The sequence below is a fragment of the Protopterus annectens genome, chromosome 17.part0, assembly GCF_019279795.1.
Source record: "Protopterus annectens isolate FY-2018-M chromosome 17.part0, PAN1.0, whole genome shotgun sequence".
Taxonomy (NCBI): domain Eukaryota; kingdom Metazoa; phylum Chordata; order Ceratodontiformes; family Protopteridae; genus Protopterus; species Protopterus annectens.
Window position 1 is genome coordinate 15663478 of NC_056751.1, and position 19526 is coordinate 15683003.

The following is a 19526-nucleotide window of genomic DNA, read 5'->3' on the forward strand; positions in this document are numbered from 1 at the left end:
CTCTTGTTCACAGCCCTCTTTAGGTCACCCCACAGATTTTCTATTGGATTTAGGTCTGGGCTCTGGTTGTGCCATTCCAAAACTTTAATTTTCTTCTGGTGAAGCCATTCCTTTTTTGATTTGGATGTATGCTTAGGTTTATAGTCATGTTAAAAGGTGAAATTCCTCTTCCATCTTCAGCTTTCTAGCAGACGTCTGAAGGTTTTGGGCTCTAAGTGACTGGTATATAGAACTTTTCATAATTCCCTCCACCTTGACTAAAGCCCCAGTTCCAGCTGAAGAAAAGCAACCCCAAAGCGTGATGCTGCCACCACCATGCTTCACCGTGGGGATGGTGTTCTTTTGGTGATGCGAAGTGTTGTTTTTGCACCAAACATATCTTTTGGAATTGTGGTCAAAAAGTTCAACCTTGGTCTCATCAGACCATGCCACATTTTCCCACATGACTTGATGTGTTGTTTTGCAAATTTTAGCTGGGCCTTGATGTTTTTCTGTGTAAGAAAAGGCTTCCGTCTTGCAACGCTACCACATAGCGCAGACATATGGAGAATATGGAGATTATCATGTTTAGTACACAACCAGTACTTGCCAGAAATTCCTGCAACTCATTCAGTGTTGCTGTAGGTCTCTTGGCTGCCTCCCTGACCAGTTTTCGTCTTGTCTTTTCATCAATTTTGGAGGGACGTCCAGTTCTTTGCAACTTCACTTTTCTCCCATATTTTTTACACTTTTTGATGACTGTCTTCACTGTGTTCCATGGTGTATACAATGCTGTGGAAATTTTTTTGTACCCTTCTCCTGACTGATACTTTTCAACAATGAGATCCCTTTGATGCTTTGTAAGCTCTCTGCGAACCATTGCTTTTGCTGTAGCAGGCAACTGAATACATGTAATGAAAATCCTACTAGGGCAGCTGAACTTTATTTGGGGTTAGTCAGAGTCTCTTTAATTGATGGCAGGTGTGTACCCAAGAAGACTGAATGCTGTAATTAAATCAAAAGGTGCTTCAACATTATTAGTTTAAGGGTGTGCAAACTTACGCAACCAGCTTATTATACGTTTTTTATATTTTCCCCTGACAGATTTGTTTGTTTTTCAATTGAATTGTACAGGTCATAGGTCACATTAAAGGTGGGAAGTCTTGAAATGATTTATTGTGGTCTCATTTTTTTATATCACAAAATCCTGGCATTTTAACAGGGGTGTGTAAACGTATTATATCTACTATAGGTCTAGTAGCCTGGGAGAGACCCAGACAGACCCCACACCTGAAGCTGGGAATGGTGATATGGCTATTTCAGGGAGGGAGCTACCTTGTAGCAGTGAGCCTGAAAGTGACCCACAGCTGCTGATAGGTACTGTTGTTCCTGTGGACAAGGTGACTGCAAGGACAGAGGTGAGTGGTAGTACCCAGGCTGACAGTGAGGCACCACTGTCAGAAGATACTAGGCTTCCTGTGGAAGGGGAGGTCACAAAGGTAGATTGAGGCAGGCCCAGCTTTCAGACCCTACCTTACTAAGCTTGAGGGAGGTAGACCCTGATGCTCAAGGAAAAGAGGAGTCTGTATACTGGAGGGGAAGGGTTATTGTATTGAGAGTGAATCCCTGAGGGAGGGCTGGAGGATGAGGTAATACAGCAGTTGGTAGACCCCAGACCCTACCATCTAACACTTCTAGCCATAGCCCATGACATTCCTTTTGCACATCATATGGGCATAAAGTGTGCAAAGAGATGTATTATGCAGAACTTTTATTGGTCTGGGATTGCAAAGGATGTAACAGAGTACTGCAGGACGTGTGAGCAGTGCCAAAAGGTTGGCAAGGCAGGGAACATGGTCAAAGTTCTATTGATGCCTTTGCCTGTGATTGAAGAGCTGTTTCAGAGGTTAGCTATGGATATTGTGGAGCCTCTGAGTACCCCAAGTTCCACAGGGAAGAAGTATATCCTGGTTGTAGTAGATTATGCTACTAGATAGCCTGAGGCGGTGGTTTTGTCCTCCATTGTGGTAGAGAAGGTGGCAAATGCTTTGCTAGAGAATTTCAGCAGGGTAGATTTCCCGAGAGAAATACTGACTGACAGAAGTGCCAGTTTCATGTCAGATCTGCCTTATCTGCAGAAGTGTTGTGGGGTGAAGCACCCAAGACCACCCCCTACCACCCCCAGACTAATGGTCTTGTGGAGAGGTTAAACTCTGCACTAAAGACCATGGTACGAGCATTTGTAGAGTTTTAGAGAGAGCGGGACAAATATTTGCCCCATCTACTGTTTGCATACAGAGAAATACCTCAGGAATCTACAGGTTTTTCACCCTTTGAGTTGCTGTGTGGGCATAGGGTGAGGGGGCCTTTAGATTTGATTCATGATGAGTTTGAGGGTGAGTGTGAATCCCACAAGGAGTCTTGTTGTGTCATATGTCCTAAACCTCAGGACAAGGATTAAGAAACTCATGGGCTTGGCGCTGGAGAACCTGGCAGGAGCTCAACAGCAGAAAAAGGTCTGGTATGACATGAGTGCTCAAGCCTGAGAGTATGCTTTGGGGAGCAGGTTATGGTGCTCATTCCTGTCAGACACAATAAGCTGCGGCCAAGATTGGGGAGGGACCCTTCAAAGTGGTAAGGAAGGTTAGTGATGTTAATTGCATGGTAAACCTGCTAAGCAGGGGCACAAATTGTACTGTATTAAGATGATGAAGCCTCAGCTTGTCAGGGAGGTTCTGGGCAGTCTGTAAAGGGCAGGTTGACCATTGAGCCCAGAAAGTGTTAGGTGAGTATGGCAGAGGTCTCCTACTTGGGACATAGTGGGGAGTGGTACAATTAGGTTGGAACCTGCCAAAGTGAAAGCTGTTCAGGTGTGGCCTGCCCCTGTTACCAAAAAGCAGTTGATGGGGGTACGATAGAAAGTTCGTTCCCAATTATAGTACAATAGTTGCTCCCTTCATAGACACGACAAGGAAAAACAGGCCAGATAAGGTAGTGTGGCGCCCAGCCTGTGAGCAGGCATTCCAAAAGCTTAAAGGGGCTTTGAGAGAACCCCCTGTGTTAGCCAGTCCAGATTATAGCAAAGAATTTGTTGTGCAGGTGGATGCTTCAATCCACAGGGTGGGGGCTGTACTCAGCCAGGTTTCTTCTGAGGGAGAAGAGCACCCAGTTGTATATCATAGCTGTAGACTCCAGTCCAGGGAGGAATGTTACGCAGCTGTAGAAAAAGACTGTCTAGCCATAGTATGGGCACTGCAGAAACTTCAGCCTTATCTGTATGGAATGAAATTCACTGTGGTTACAGACCACAATCACTTAATATGGCTACATAGAGTCAGCCAACAAAATGTCAAGTTATTAAGCTGGTGCCTAGTGTTGGAGGCATATGACATGACAGTACAGCAATGTAGTGAGGTCAGCAATGCCATTGTAGATGGACTCTCACGACAGGGTACAAGTTATGTGTTCCCAGATAGGCCCATTTCTGTCAAGCAACATTTTTCCAGGGTCGCTTGAAAAACTAGCTTGAGTCTTCAAAGGAGGGGGTGAGAGATGTGATGATGTAAGGTGTTGCCATCTGTGCCAGGAGGAGTGGGGCAGTGCACATGTGGCACGTGCCAACGTAGTTGGCTGGGGTTTTGTGGATAATTCTGTGTCGTTTGGCTGTCACACTGACTTGTACAGATACTTGTGTTGAAAATGTATCAGCAGTGTTACTATAACTGATTAAATGTAAACATTTAAACACAGAATTCTGGAAGGGAAGAGTAGAAGTTTTTGAAATTGTTTTATAGCTTTCAGATACTGCAACAAATCTTAGCAAAGCTTTGAGTTTGTATTGTACCAGAGTCAGATGATCAAATGTGATATCATTCCATAACCAGCACTGAGAGGATGGAACTCTCACAGAAGTTTGTTTTCTTTTCTTTGGAACCTAATGTAATGATCTATGACAGTTATCACAGTCAGTTGTTCAGTTCAGTTCAGTTAGTTAGAAGCTCATCACCTTGCCTTGTGGATGTAAGTATCTCAGCAATCCTATCTTGGATTGCTGTATTAATTAAGTTAGCAAGGGAACAGTTGATCTTTAAACCATCAAGAAATACAGTAAGATTAGTTAAGTACTGTTTTGCTGCATCTGTTTGAATCTGTCCAACTGTGTTATTTTTATTTCTCCTGTGATTGAAATGCTTGTGTTTATTGTACTTAAATGTTTGGTATTCTCACATTTTCTATTTTATTATTTATTATTAAATATTTTTATACCTTTCATTGTGGCTGGTCTTTTAGAGAATACTTTTAACATCTTGAGAGTATTGTGCTTATTTTAATGATGCCTTGGCCACTCTGAAAAGCCTTGCTGCTTTGGTTACACACTGCCATTTATATTAGTATTGTTTTACTCAGTATAATTACCCTTGTAAGAGCCTTAGAGTGGTTGACTGGTGGCAGTGTCATACCCTTATAGTCTAGGTAGAAAGGGGTACAGCTAGGAAATCTGTACCAGCCTTTCCTGTGAGTATGTGTGTGAAAATCAAATACCCAGGTGTGGGTGTGTCGGCTATTTGGAGCTGGGACACAGTGAGTCTTGTTTGGGATTTGGAGAGAAAGTGAGTCCAGTGCCAGGTCTGGAGCATGTTCTCTGTGTGCTGTTGGGAGAATTCTTTTTGATGCAGAAAATTGCATCTGAAAAATACTGTGTAAACCCATCCCTGTTCTTAGTGACAGTTTCTCACTGGTGTCAGTGGTGAGGATTGAGGCTCCTTGATTACTGGCCAGGGGTAGATGGCCCTGTCACACAAGGTAAACTCAACAACAGTGTCTGTCAGGAACATTCATCTTTGTAGACAAAACTGATATGTTAAGACTGTATCTGCAGGGATGATCTTACTTGATGGGTAAGTGAGCCATTCAGACCTGTTGGTTGGAGTCGCCTGTACATTAAGCATGTATATAATTGTGCATCACTTGTTAGCAGAGGTGTGAGCCAAATCCTTTTGGTTGTTTTTGATTTGCAAGTGGGTACCCATTAGTCATAATCATGGTGTGGTGCACAAGCTTATGTTTTTGAAGATGCACAAAGTGATGACATTCATCCCTCTGCATCTTTGTCATAGCACAGAAAGAAACTTCCAAAAAATTATGCTGAATGTTGATTAGTGGAGAGGGTAAGCTCAGCCATGGGATGTGTGAAGAAAGGAAGGCCTTCTTGATAGATAAATTATACTCTTAGAAGATCACTGGTATGTCAAGTACTCTTCCACCATCCTGCTGTGGATGGACAGCCTTTCCATCTAGAATCTTCTGTTGAAGTTCCTATATTGTAAACAGTTTAGATGTCTTCATTGGTTTTGTTGATTTGCAGTATATGTGGTCAGTCACTCGTTAAGTCTGACTGGTGGAGTCATGATATAAGTGTGTTCTTATAGTCTGGTGTGTGACATTATATTGTATTCTGGCATATAGCACATGTGCCTCTAAGTACAGCAACTTCCAAGAAAAGATTCAGAATTTAATGGAAAAGAAGATGAACCCATTCACAGACCCACCAAGTAGAGTCACCTCTTACTGTATCAATTGATCTATCATTTTTGATGGTGTGCAAGTCTCACAATGTGCTTTTAGAAAAAAATGTAGAACTGTTAAAAATGCATGTACTGAATTTTTGTATGAAAGATGTTTGAGAATACCTGTTTTCTATGCAATTTCTGGCAAATTAAAAATGAACCAACAACAGCAAAAGGAGGCAACCAGGAGTCCATAGCGTGACAACTATATTCTCTGCTTTCGTCCTTAAAAACAGACTTCTTCAGAATACGTATTCTGGAGAAGTCTGTTTTTAAGGTTGAAAGTGGAGAATAAAGTAGTGGGTTCCTGGCTGCCTCCTCTTGCTGCTGTTGGTGGTTTTGTTTTATTTGGCATTTTATGCCACTTTTTGGATGTTTTTTGGTTGGTTATTTCTGGCAGAATTCCTGAACATGTAATGCAGACATAGACATGCTGGAGGAGATGGCATACTTGAGAACACAGGATGGTGGGAAGATTCATCTTGAACTACTGCCAAATCAGGGAATGCTTATAAAGTGAGTATTCAGGTTTAGTTTTCTTTCCCACTCAGAAATTGTGTCTTGATTGTGTAGTTTGCATGATGTTAATTAGCCTGCATGACATTTATGTGACTATGTGAAGTTTAATGTGTGAGCCAAAAAAATATTAACATAATGAAAGCCGTAACCGTATTTTGTGTACCACATTTTTAATGTAAGTATACAACAAAAAGAGAGATACTGGAAGGAGAACCAAAAAGATGCACACAAATTCTTAGTTCTTTAAAATATGCTTTTGACAAAATGCTGTTATGTTTTGTTATAAATTTAGTAATATATGTATGTGAGCACATTGTTAATTTGATGCAGAAGTGATCCATTTGACCACTTTTCATTAATGTCATTATGTGGACATACTGAACTTGAAGCCAAAATTACTTTTATTGGTGTGATGCTTTCAGCACCTATGAAGAATATTTATTAGTACCCAAACAACCGAGTGTGAAGCTTTCAACGCTTGGGAAATTCTTTGTCATTTCGCAGAGATTTACATTGAGCTTTAAGTGTGAGTGGTTAACTGAAATTATGCTATACTGACAGCCGGAGTTTGTCCTTTTTTATGAATTTTACAGTGTATATATCTGTACATGAGGTGGGTGTTGAAAGTACAAGAACGATAATTGCAATCCTCCAAATGTTGGAAATTCTAATAATTGCAGCTGTTGGCAAAGGTATACTACATCTGAGGCTACAGCATCTCCATGTGCTCTCACTCTGTAGTACAGTGACCTTTGAGTTACAGTTAACAAGGATGGTGGGACAACGTCCTCTACAAAAATAATTTAGTCTTTATTAATGGGAGTTCTGGAATCTGCTGACTTGGAGGTGGAGTAATACTTCATTTTTTTTTTGTATTGCAAATTGCAGAAGTAGAATTGTTAAAGATAGGAGTGTGGGTGTTGTGTCCTCACATCAGAAGGTGCTACAAAAACATTAGAATTCATTTTTTCTACTGCTGCTTATACTGCAGGAGTTGATTATGCAGTGGTACAAAACTCTGTGGTAGCCACAGTAAAAGTATCTTTAAGTCATAGTAGGCCGGTTTTTGTGTGTGTGTGTGTGTGTGTGTGTGTGTACACACACACACACACCACAGAGCCTCTCCTCGCTCCGCTGCTCCAACCCTCCACGTCTCTCTCTTTCTCTGGCTCCTCTCTCCATGTGCCCTGGCAGAGGCCGGCGGGTCCTGAGCCTGTGACTCCTTGGGGGAGGGAGCGAGAGGGGGGCTGCGTCTGTCCCCACTCACTTCCTGGCAGTGGGAGGTGTGGGTGCTCCTCATCCGCCCCGAGAGGACGGCCGCGGAGAGGGTACCCAGCCCAGCAGTGTGGTCTCTCTTTCTCTGGCTCCTCTCTCCATACGCCCTGGTGGAGGCCGTCAGGTCCCAAGCCCGTGACTCCCGGGGGGGGAGAGAGCAAGAGGAGGGACAGTATCCGTCCCCCCTTGCCTCCTGGCAGTGGGAGGCATGGGCGCTTCTCACTCACCCCGAGGGGATGACCAGGGAGCGAGTGTCCAGTGCAGCTGTGCGGCCTTGCAACGCACCCCCAGAGGTGACTGACTCCCCGCGTGGGAGGGAGAGGGTGCTGTCAGCAGGGAGGACATCGACTCTCCCCTCCGACTGCGTGGGGCCACCTCCAGGAGTCTCACACCGGTGTCCTTTCCCCTCGACAGCAGTTGTGGGTATTGTATTGTTTCGGGGGGGGGGGGCATGTGTCTGTCTGTCTAACCATATAATCTATTTTATGTAAGTGTATTTTCCAGTCTTCACTGACTTTATTTTTCCTGGTGTTCTAGTTCCTTTTCTTTAGTGTGTATTCTGCTGCCTGACTTAGGGCATCTAGATGTGGACTGCTGACCAGCTGACATTAATTTGAAATAAAACTTTCACTTTAGTCTGGAGAGGCGTGGGTTGTCAGTCCTGCTCCCATTGTTAGTCTTCACAAGGACACTGACAAGGAATGATCTGTGAAAAAGGAGAAGACTACCTGAGATGGAGTCCTATCATGTCACTGTTTTTGTAAGAGATGAAAATGCAGTGAAACAGATATATGTCCTCTCATTCCCTCCACCCATACACCATATGCATTGTATTTTGAGAAAGATTGCCTGTAGGACAGCTCTTCCAACCATGTGCAAACTCCTAGCCTTCCCTGGGAGGGTGGAGAACTCGCTTCTTACCTACTTTGTTTTGCCTCTAACATTTGCATTAATTTTCAAAGCAAGGTCGCTAGCATCATCAAAAAACAATGCAGCTATTGTGTCAGCCCTCATTTGTGTAATTGTTCAGCACAGTGGTTTGATCCAAAAGTAATTTTGCATGCTTGTTCAGTGAACACAGTGGTGTCCTGTGGCTGACAGAACACTAAACTATAATGAACAGTAAGTAGCCCATGCATTTACTACCAGCATCTGAAGTTTATTCTTCTGTCTCCTTTTTGCATCTACCCTACTGGGAAGTTATCTCACCTTCTGATCATGTTTTTGTCCTCTGCTCATCTATGGTTGTATTCCTTATGGGTTTTGGCTATTACCTGCCAATTCCCTGTAACTAGTAGCTAGATTATTTATAGACTCACGCATTTGGCATCTGTAGTGAAAGTGTCACATTCATTATCCTGCTTTGATGTTAACTGCTTTTGGGCGTAGCATTCTCTGAATGGCATTACCATAATGATCCCTTGCCTCTGCCATAGAGCTTTGGGATCTCTAATACTCCACCACCACCCACTCTGTCCCAGAAGATGATTAACAGTCTTCTGATTCAAGGGCTTGATATTAAATTTGGGATGTCAGTGCTGGAAATGACTTGCATTCACACTAGCAGTATTGCTGCTTCACATTAACAACTCCCTATAATCTTTATTGCAAGAAGGTGAAATGCTAATCTCTGGTTCATAGGTTCATACTAGGCTATCTGCCCTAGGGCATTTATAAGCCTAGCCAGAGTGTGTTTGGCTTTCGCCACCCATTTTAAATTAATTTTGCTATGCCCTTTTTCGAGGTTAGTATACTGTGCCTCTGTCTAACAGTGACACAGAAGTGATACCCAGGGTAAACCTACGATCTCCCATCCACTCATCAAGATTCCTCTTGAAGAGAGTCAATGAGGGACTCTGCCTAACCTGGACTGGGATTTTATTCCAGAGTGAAGGGAGCCTCTGGGTTATGAATCTGTCCCTCTAGCATGTCCTATTTATTTCAGTGCTGAGGTTCAAGTCTCTCAAGCGCGTAGCTCGATGGGATTTGGATTTTCTGAGGTGCAGCATGTCCATTAATTCTGGGTTGGACAGGGCTTTATACGTCAGGCACAGATCGCCTCTGAGCAGGCGGTATGCCACTGAGTAGAGCTGAAGTTTCTTTAACCGGGCAGCATATGGCATCTGATTGAGCCCTTTGATCCTCTTGGTGAGGTACTTTTGGGGTCTTTCCAGTTGCTGCAGGTGTCTGGTAAGGTACATCCCAAAAGGGGCATTGTACTCAATTATGGGCCTGATGAGGGATGAGTAAAGAGGCATGATGACCTCCCCTGATCTAGATGTGAATCCCTTCATGATTAGGTGGGCTATATAAAATGTTTTTCTAACCACATTGTCCACGTGGTTGTCAAATGAGAGATTGCTATCAACTTGGGTCCCCAGGTCCCTAATTACTTCTTCTGTACTTAATGGATTATCACCTATGTGGTAATTTGTGGGCACTTTGTTTTTGCCAAAGGGGATGACTATACACTTTTTGGCGTTTAGCTTGATGCCATGGCTCTGGCACCAGTTGCCTGTTTCTATGAGGCCCTTTTGGAGGATGCTTGTGTCGGTTGGAGAGTTGATTATGGCGCCCAGTTTGCAGTCATCTGTGAACTTGGTCAGCCACAGTCCTCCCGTGTTGGCCTGTACCTCCGAGAAATATATACCGAACAAGAGGGGTCCCAGGATTGAGCCTTGTGGGACGCCACTTGTAACTGGTTTGGAGTGTGACATGGCTCCAGCAATTCTAACCATGTGGGTTCTGTCCTTGAGCCAGTTTGCAACCCATCTAGTGACATAGGGGTTTATATTTAAGCTGGTGAGCTTATCTATAATGCCCGAGTGGGGTATTGTATCAAAGGCTTTTGCGAGGTCCAGGTAGGCTGTGTGGACCACCTTCCCCTCATCAATGGCCTTGGTGACTGTTTCAAAGAAATTGACCAGGTTTAAGAGGCAGGATCTGCCCTTAACAAAGCCAAACTGGGTAGGATCCAGTGTCTGTAGGTCCCCAATATCTTTATTTATGAGGTCCATGATGATCCTTTCCATAGCTTTGCAGACCAAGCTAGTCAGGCTTATAGGGCGATAGTTTCCAGGATCCGTTGAGGCACCACCTTTGTGGAGAGGGACCACTGTTGCTGTACGCCACTCTTTGGATACATATCCTTTAGTAAGGCTGAGATTGAACAGTAGTTTTATGTTTGTGTTTAGCTCTTCTTGGAGTTCATGTAGGACGCAGCCTGGGACACCGTCAGGTCCCATTGATGCTGTGTTTTTTGCATTGGAGAGGGCGGCTGTTACCTGAGCATCTGAGATGTCAGGGGGGCAGCACTCTGCTGGGATAGATATTTGCCCTTTTGGTGGGGAGGGGGGGAGAAGTTTGCGCTGAACCTGTCAGCTAGGATGTTGGCAATTTCTGTGGGTTCGGTGTATTTTTTGTCATTTTGGACTAATTCTGAGCATATCTGGGAATTCCCACCCAGGTTCCTAACATAACTAAAGAAAGCCTTGTGATTATCCTTAGTGTCCTGTGCAATTTTTCTCTCGAAGCTGGCCTTAGACGATTTTATGAGTGCCCGTAGTTTTTTGCTAATACTGATCAGAGATGCCTTCCCTTTTTGGGATTTTGCTTTATCATGTAGTAAATTCCTCCTTCTATTGTATAGTTTGTTTATGGCTGGGGTCCACCAGACAGGACGTCTGCCTTTGGAGGATTGGGTCTTGGTTTTATTTGGGATTGCATGATCCATGCATTCCTGAAGGTGTTCATAGAATGCATTTATAAAGGATTCTGCGGTCTGGGCCGTATTTTCTACAGGCCCGGGGGGCTTTGAAGGATTCCACCTCAGTTTTGAGGAGTGTGAAATTTGCTTTCGAGAAGTTTTTCACTCTGGTTTTCTGGGCAGGGGGTGGGGTCGGGATGTGAATATCCAGTGAGATTAGTTTATGGTCTGATCTTACCAGTGAGGGATACACTTCTGGTCTGGAGCATAGAGTCCCCATGTTGGTGATGATCAGGTCCAGTATGTTGTCCCCTCTTGTGGGAGTAGTAACAAGTTGTTCCATAGCATTTGAGTTTATAAATTCTAGGAACCTTTGGGCTAGGGTGTTGGAGCTAGAGTAATGCTCCCAGTCTATGTTTGGGTAGTTGAAGTCGCCCAATATAATGGTGTTTGGAGAGACCTTCATATTTTCCAGTGTTCTCAGGAAGGCCGAGTGGGGTTCCTGGGTTTGGGAGGGTGGTCTGTAGCAGGCTATAAACTGGAAGGCAGTTTTACCCACTGTTAGTTGCACATGGATAGTCTCTGATGCTTCGTGCTGTGCCACCACCCTGGAGGGGTGGGTATCTTTGACGAATATTGATACTCCCCCTCCTTTTGTGGTTCGGTCCAAGTTTTGGGGCCGAAAAGCATGGTATGAGGTATAACCTGGTAGTGCTGGGGTGCTCTCGGGAGCCTTGAACCAAGTTTCTGTTACTGCACAGATATCGATGTTCTCCATGCTAAGGAGAGTTTCGAGTGCGTGCATCTTGAGGTTTAGACTTCTGACGTTGAGTAGCATTACTTTTAGTTTCTTATCCCTCGTGATACCTATGGAGGTGGGTTTGTCTTTTGAGCCTTGCCTAAAAAAGGCACTATGGGGGTAGCAAGAGCCTTTGCCAATATCCGAAAGCCCAGGGGTAACAGGTGCAAGCCGTCCCTAGCGAAGCATTGTGGCTTGTCGAGCATGTCATCCCAGGCTGACAGGCATTGGATCCCCTTTGAATGACACCAATACTTAAGCCAATTGTTGAAATTGATCATCTTGTCTTCATATTGTGGCATCATTCTTGGTGAGGGTAAGATGCTACTCAAGGTCAGGGTCATACCAGCCTGGGCTACATGCTCAGAGAGCTCCTCTATGTCTCTTTTCATGTAGTCCAGGGAGGTACGTCTCAGGTCATTCACACCAGCATGGACAATGACTGAGTCATATTTGTACTTGCCTTGGAGTGACCTGAGTGTTTGTGTTATGTGGCGGATCCTAGCGCCCGACAGGCAGCTCACCGTGACCTTCTGCTTGTTCAGCCTGGTGAGCGGGACGTCAGTGTGCCTGACGATAGAGTCACCTATTACAAGTGTATCAGGTGTGTTGTTTAGCCTTAAGGGCTGTGACTGTTCGGCACACTGGCTTTGTGAGCTATGTGGTGCACGTGTTTTTTTTTGTGGTAGCGGTTGCCTGGGTGTCTGCTTTGGAGGTCTCTGCTGCTTAGGCAGATTTTTATTTAGAGCCTCCGAGTATGTTTTTGTGTGTTTATGTGTTTGGTTTGCTGTCGTGGTAGGTCTATGTGAGACTGGAATTGTAGTGAGTGTGGTTTCCTTCTCCTCCTGACTGGTTACGCCAGTACTGAGTTCAGAGAGCTTAGCCTCCAGTTTGGCTATATGGTTGCATCTCTCACATGTGTTGGAATTTGTTGGGAGGAGGTGAGGGTTGTCTGTGTACATGAGGCAGTTGTAACATTGCCTCAAGATTCCCAGATTCACCAGCTGGACTGGAGAGGAGATTGACAACTGACCTTTGGACATGCTAGAATAGTATTGGGAATTCCTTTATAATTGAAAAAAGGGCCAATGGGGAATAAGGTACTCAAGGGGAGTTTGTGAGGGTGTAGTGCTTTTAATTTTATAGTGCTGACTTAGTGAGCAAGTGCCAGGTAACTTAAATGCAATGTGTTACAGGTAACTTAAATGCAAAAATGACAAACAGTAACTTTCTTTCAAGTGAAACAAGGAAATAAGTACAGTAAGCAATGCAGATATCACTAGGGATCCACAGAAGTGCTGAAAAGCTGCGTTTTATGTGAAATTAGCATTTCAGGGAAATAACAAGCAAACAAACAACAAGCATACAAACAAAGCTAGATTCAGCAGGCCTGGATCTAGTCTATGCTACAGCAAACAAGGTGTACCAATTTCTGTAAGAAACAGTTCAAATATGCAGGCACTATAAGTCTTTAACCAGAAATTCCCAGCTCAGAAGGGCAGAGTCCAGCCTCTCCTCCCACAAGAGTGCAGACCACAAACCTTCTTAATGTAAAATAACTGGCCTGAAGCCCAAGTGCTTAAACCAGAACTAATACACTTTTAGAATAACAGACACTGAGCCCTCAATCAGCAGTTCCCAACTTAGAAGGATGTAAGCTACCTGTCCTGTCACCACAGTGCAGGCCACAAACCTTCCTAATGTAAAACAACTGGTCTGAAGCCCAAGTGCTTAATCCAAAAGACTTAGAATGATAGCTACACTTTAATCAAGTTACTACCAAGCAGTAATAAATACAATTGAATACTTTAAAAAATGCCTGGATTAGTGCTCAAGTTATACAAACAAAGCTAGATTCAGCAGGCCTGGATCTAGTCTTTGCTACAACAAACAAGGTGTACCAATTTCAGTAAGAAGCAGTTCAAATATGCAGGCAGTATAAGCCTTTAACCAGAAATTCCCAGCTCAGAAGGGCAGAGTCCAGCCTGTCCTCCCACAAGAGTGCAGACCACAAACCCTCTTAATGTAAAATAACTGGCCTGAAGCCCAAGTGCTTAAACCAGAATTAATACACTTTTAGAATAACAGACACTGAGCCCTCAGTCAGCAGTTCCCAACTTAGAAGGATGTAAGCTACCTGTTCTGCCACTACAGTGCAGACCACAAACCTTCTTAATGTAAAACAACAGGTCTGAAGCCCAAGTGCTTAAACTAAAAGGCTTAGAATGAGTTACACCAAGCAGTAATAAATACAATTGAGTACTTTTAAGATGACGCAAAAGCAAAATAAAGTAGGAAGAAACACAAATACAGTAAAAGCAAATACATTTTTTTTTTTTTTTTTTTTTAAGTGGAAAGAGAGAAAGGAAAGGGAGAAAGGAGTAGCAGAAACTAAGCTGATTGGCCTTCTCAAATGTTCTCCCTGTACTGGGTAGAATGAGGTAATGACACTAGACTGGGAGGAGGGTCCCAGTTCAAATTTACACAAGGGGCGGGCTACTGCAAAGCCAAAAACTATAAAAACACTATACCAACAGGGAGGGAGGCTGGGGAACAAACTGCAGAAATGTTTCTCACAGCTGAAAAGCAGCAGTGAGCCTTTAAATGAAAGTTTTAAACAGCTAAAGGAGCCTCTAGAAAAAAGAGTTTAACTGCAACAAGTTATTAGAAACAAACAACCCAACAGATGCTTAATAAAAGTGGACAATTTCCAGTTAATACCTCACACACAGTGAAACTAGCTAGAAAATACACAGTACACAAAGTGCTATAAATAACAAAGAAATAAAGAACAAAATAAACAAAAAGCAGGATACTTAATGTTATATATTATAGCTCCGAGTTTCCTCAGTGTCCTTCCTGTGATCAAGCTCAGTGTGAAATGGCAGAACACTCACAAATTAACTTCTTAGGTTACAGAAAGTTGAAACCTGAGACAGTTTTTAAGAAAGAAATCTCAAAAGAACCAATGAGGTGCTTAGTCTAAGCTGTAGTCCAGGTGACCTCAGTCAGCCAATGACCTCAAACAATTCTCTCTCACTGAAATGCCTGATGGCTTTGGCTAAACCAAGATGTCCCTGAATATGTACTCAGGCACACAGCCTCCACAAACACTAGGCCCAAATACAAGCCTGAATATGGAAATGCTACAAATATCCCCACTACTTAGAATAAACTGCAGAAATGTTTCTCACAGCTGAAAAGCAGCAGTGAGCCTTTAAATTAAAGTTTTAAACAGCTAAAGGAGCCTCTAGAAAAAAAGAGTTTAACTGCAACAAGTTATTAGAAACAAACAACCCAACAGATGCTTAATAAAAGTGGACAATTTCCAGTTACTACCTCACACGCAGTGAAACTAGCTAGAAAAATACACAGTACGCAAAGTGCTATAAATAACAAAGAAATAAAGAACAAAATAAACAAAAAACAGGATACTTAATGTTATATATTATAGCTCCGAGTTTCCTCAGTGTCCTTCCTTCGATCAAGCTCAGTCTGAAAAGTTTACCTGTGAGACAGCATACAGAGAAGCACCTTAATGTATTCTGTGATTAAGTGTTTTCCAGGATTGTTTTTCTCTTGAGGTTAAGTGCATTTATCTAAGTCACTGAACTGCAAAGAGAGAGGACATTATGCCTGTATTAAGTAACAACGTGCAGTACAGCTGGCTTATCTGTTCTAGCATCAACAGTAGAAAATTTTGCAGTTTATGAAAGCCATCTTCGACAAAGTTCTCACGCTGACAAGTTATTTCCCAAGAAGGGGTTTCACTGACAAATCAGTCCCTTTCAGTGGATCATGGGACAGGCTTATACTGTTCTGCTGCTGTTGTAGGGAGGTATAGAAATTGCCCCAGTGTTGGAGGAGGAGAGGGATTTTACTCCAACCTCCTCCAATTCCTTGGGGGATGGATTATTTTGTTTTCATCTTTGTGTGGTCCTTGACTTCGACAAGCGCAATGATCTCCATTGGAGGGGGAGTTTACAATTTTGCTTCCAAGTACTCTTGCACATCACTATTTGGTGTCCACACTGGAAACACCTGCATCTTGCCCTGGGTGAGCATAACTTCCATAAAATAGTGTTGTTGTTTAGTCTTTCCTTGCTTTAATTTCTCCAAGTCATTTAGGTTTCTAATGCCATGACAGGAATGGGCAAGCCCCCTTTCCTAAGTTAGGGTATAATTAAAGTTCATGAAATTAGTATTGTTTCAGTCGTTGATGTTAGCCAAAAGTGCTCTTCACAGCACCTGCAATGTTAAACTTGTTTTACTCAAAGTGTATTTAAGCTTCATGTTTGCTCGAAGAGTAGCTTCACATAGAGGCAGCTTGCAGTGCCATGTATATATGCAAATGCCAAAAGTTGAAATTTCCCTATAAAACTACTTTGGAACTTTACCCCAGTCCTGCGGTACTCACTATTCAACTAGTTTGAGCAATGAGCAGCATTTATGCATCCAGGTAAAAATACTTTAGTTTACATTATCTTATCTTAGGACCCAGGATTATCACTGCTCGGTGAGCAGCTGGTTTGGGTGCTAGGCAGTATTGTAGGCTCGATCAGCTGAAGATTACATCAAGTAAGACCCCCCCATCTGATTATAAATGCCACCACTCCTATCCATTCCAAGTACATTAGACTGACAACCATGGATGGCCACTTTACTACTCTCTCTGTTTCCAGCATGGTGGGCATGGGCATCCTGAGACAGTGTAGCACTTGCCTTGTGTACACTGGCAGCCACTTAGTTGTCAGACAAATACAGTATGTGAGAGATGTACTTGCACATTGTCACTGGAGGTCAGACTGTGACATACAGACACAAAATGCAACAAACAGGTTGTCAGCAACCCACACACCACTCATTGCATCCACTAAGGACCGTACACATAGACCTACATAATCAGAGGTGCTCACATGTAATATTCCAAAGCCTCAAATGCCTCTCAGGCGAAATTCTTAGAACCTCAGCATGCACACAAACAAGAGACTTACCAGCACAACACATGAAGCCACATCTCATTGTGTCTCAACTACCAAGCCTTTAAGGCAAAACATTTCTCAACTCAACATTCTGGTGATAGGTGACTCCATTGTGAGACACAGTGAAGTCCTCCCCCCTACAAGGCTGAATAAAGAGAAGGTTAAAGTTAGTTGCCTGTCACAAGTCAGGATCCGGCACATCATGCAAGCACTCAGGTCAGTTACCCTTAAGTACTGGTATGACTCAGTCATAGTCCATGTGGGCATAAATGACCTGAGGGCTATCTATATATATATATATATATATATATATATATATATATATATATATATATATGAAGACAGACATGATTGAACTCTCAGAATGTGTCACAGGCAGGTATGAGCCTAACAGTGGGCAGCGTTCTACCATCTCCAAGGATGATGCCACAGTACAGACAGAAAATTATTGACTTTAACAGTTGGCTTAGCTACTGATGTCATTTCAAAGATGTCCAATATTTGTCAGCCTGAGAGGACATGGTTGACAGACCATGGTGCTTTGCCAAGGATTGTCTCCACCTGTCACCTCAAGGCTTTTGGATATTGGAAAAAACATTATCCACTCCTATTTTGCCTTTTTTAGCCATTGCCAAACAGACAAAACTTTCAACATAAAAGCTATTCAAGACAAGCTAAAGGTGTTACTGTTTAATGCGAAGAGTCTCAATAGGGAACCACACGCTCTAGAAGCTTTCCTTACCCTGGAAAATACTGACGTCTGTGCAGTTACTGAAACGTAGTTTAAAGTCATGGAAAGCATTCCAGCTGTGCATGGCTATAACGCCTATCATACATTCCATTCACCCATTGAACGTGAAAGAGTGAAAGGCGAAGGTGAATCTGTCTATATAAATGGCAATATCACCTCAAGGCTGGGCAAACAACAATACATGCTTGAGCTACTCCTTGTGCAACTAACTATAGAAAAAATCCATTACCATATTCTTGCTAGCAACAGGTCCTCCTCCATGAACCAGGATACCCACATGTGATGCCTAGAGTTACCAATACCATACTCATGGGTGATTTTAACTACTATTCCATTAACTAGGAGGCATACACCACCACTAACATACAATCAGAAAAATTGCTCAACTTTGTGAATGCAAATGCCCTGAAGCAGCTGGTCTGCACGCCCACCAGGGGAATAAATATCATAGATCTGGTACTCACAAATATGGGAGAGCGCTGCACCCCTCCCCCATGTGTGATGTCCTCATTGGTAAGATCGAATCACAAAGCAGTCTCTTTGGAAATTAAGATAAATCTAGACCCCCCCCCCTCCACTGAACCTCCAAAACTTTTCTAGGGCAAACCATCTGCTATTAAGTGACAGCATAGCTAGATTCCAAGCTCCCCCAAATCCATAAAACACAGACTCCTATGTAGAGGAGTACACAAAAGCCATGTACAACCACATAAACAACTGCATAGAAATGGCAGTACCGAGCCAAAATAAGCCTACGTCCAACTGCAAAAACATGCCACCCTGATGGACCCCTGGTCTTAATAAGTTGTACAACAAAAGAAAGAAAATCTTGTTGAGAAGTAAGAGGGAGTGAGCACAACAATAAGTCCCCTCATTAGTATAAATAAGCGAATCCGGGGGACTAGTAAAGTCTTTGAAAGCTGATTTTGAGTAAAAAATAGCTTCCAAAGCTAAGGATAACCATAAGGCATTCATTAGTTATGTCCGCAGTCGTAAGGGCAACACCCAGCAATGTGCGGAACTAGTTGTAGAAGGCATGTTTCATACTTAGCCAGCGGATGTAGCAGATTTGCTGGCTGATAAATTCAGCTCAAACTTCACTCCTCCATCACCCCCAGCTTTCTCCCAAGAAATACCCTCAACCATTCCTCTGCCAATTATCACCAATGAATAGGTAGCTACACTGCTCTCTAAAGCTAAAGACATGGTATCTATGGGGCTTGACAATAGTTTAAATCATGACCTATCCTGACCTATGAAGCCCAATAGGAACTCTATTTAACCACAGCCTCTGAACTGGCTTTGTTCCAGTAGAGTTGAGAACTAGAGTCATCCCTCTGCATAATGGAAGACCGTCAACTGACCTAGGAATGTAGAGGCCTATAAGATTGAATAGCCTTGCTTGTAAAGCCATGGAAAGAATAGTCATAGACTAGATAAAGACATAGGAATCCTCCAAACACTAGACCCGACACCTTTTGGCTTTGTCAAGGGCAGGTCACGCCTACTAAATCTGGTGGAGAACTTTGTGAAAGTCACCAAGGTCATGGATGAGGGCAAAATAATTGATACCACCTACCTTGATGTGACCAAGGCATTTGGCACAATTCCTCACTTTGGTGTTATAAGTAAACTCACAAAACTGGGCATAAATCCCTATGTCACCAGATGGATAGCCATTTGTCTCAAAGACAGGACATATAGTCAGAGTGGGTGATTCAGGTTCCAGCAAGAGGCCAGTTACTAGTGGTGTGCCACAAGGCTCAGTGCTGGGACCACTGCTGTTTGGAATTTACTTCTTGGACACCAAGGCCAATGTAGAAGGCCTCTGGATGACAACGTTTTTAGACAACTGAAAGCTATGGGCAATCACTGAATCCCCCAATGATATAGATATTCTACAGGGGGGTCTGAATCAGGCAAATGATTGGTGTCAGAACCATGGCCT

General features: G+C 43.1%; 1 protein-coding gene across 2 annotated transcripts in view; it reads left to right on the forward strand.

Moving 5' to 3' along the window:
- Positions 1-19526, forward strand: part of INTS10 (integrator complex subunit 10) — a 1128594-nt gene that overhangs the window by 662176 nt on the left and 446892 nt on the right. For both annotated transcript variants that reach the window (XM_044059448.1, XM_044059449.1), the window contains exon 16: positions 5969-6062. In XM_044059448.1, the coding sequence (XP_043915383.1) occupies positions 5969-6062 (94 nt within the window). The remainder of the gene's footprint in view (positions 1-5968; positions 6063-19526) is intronic.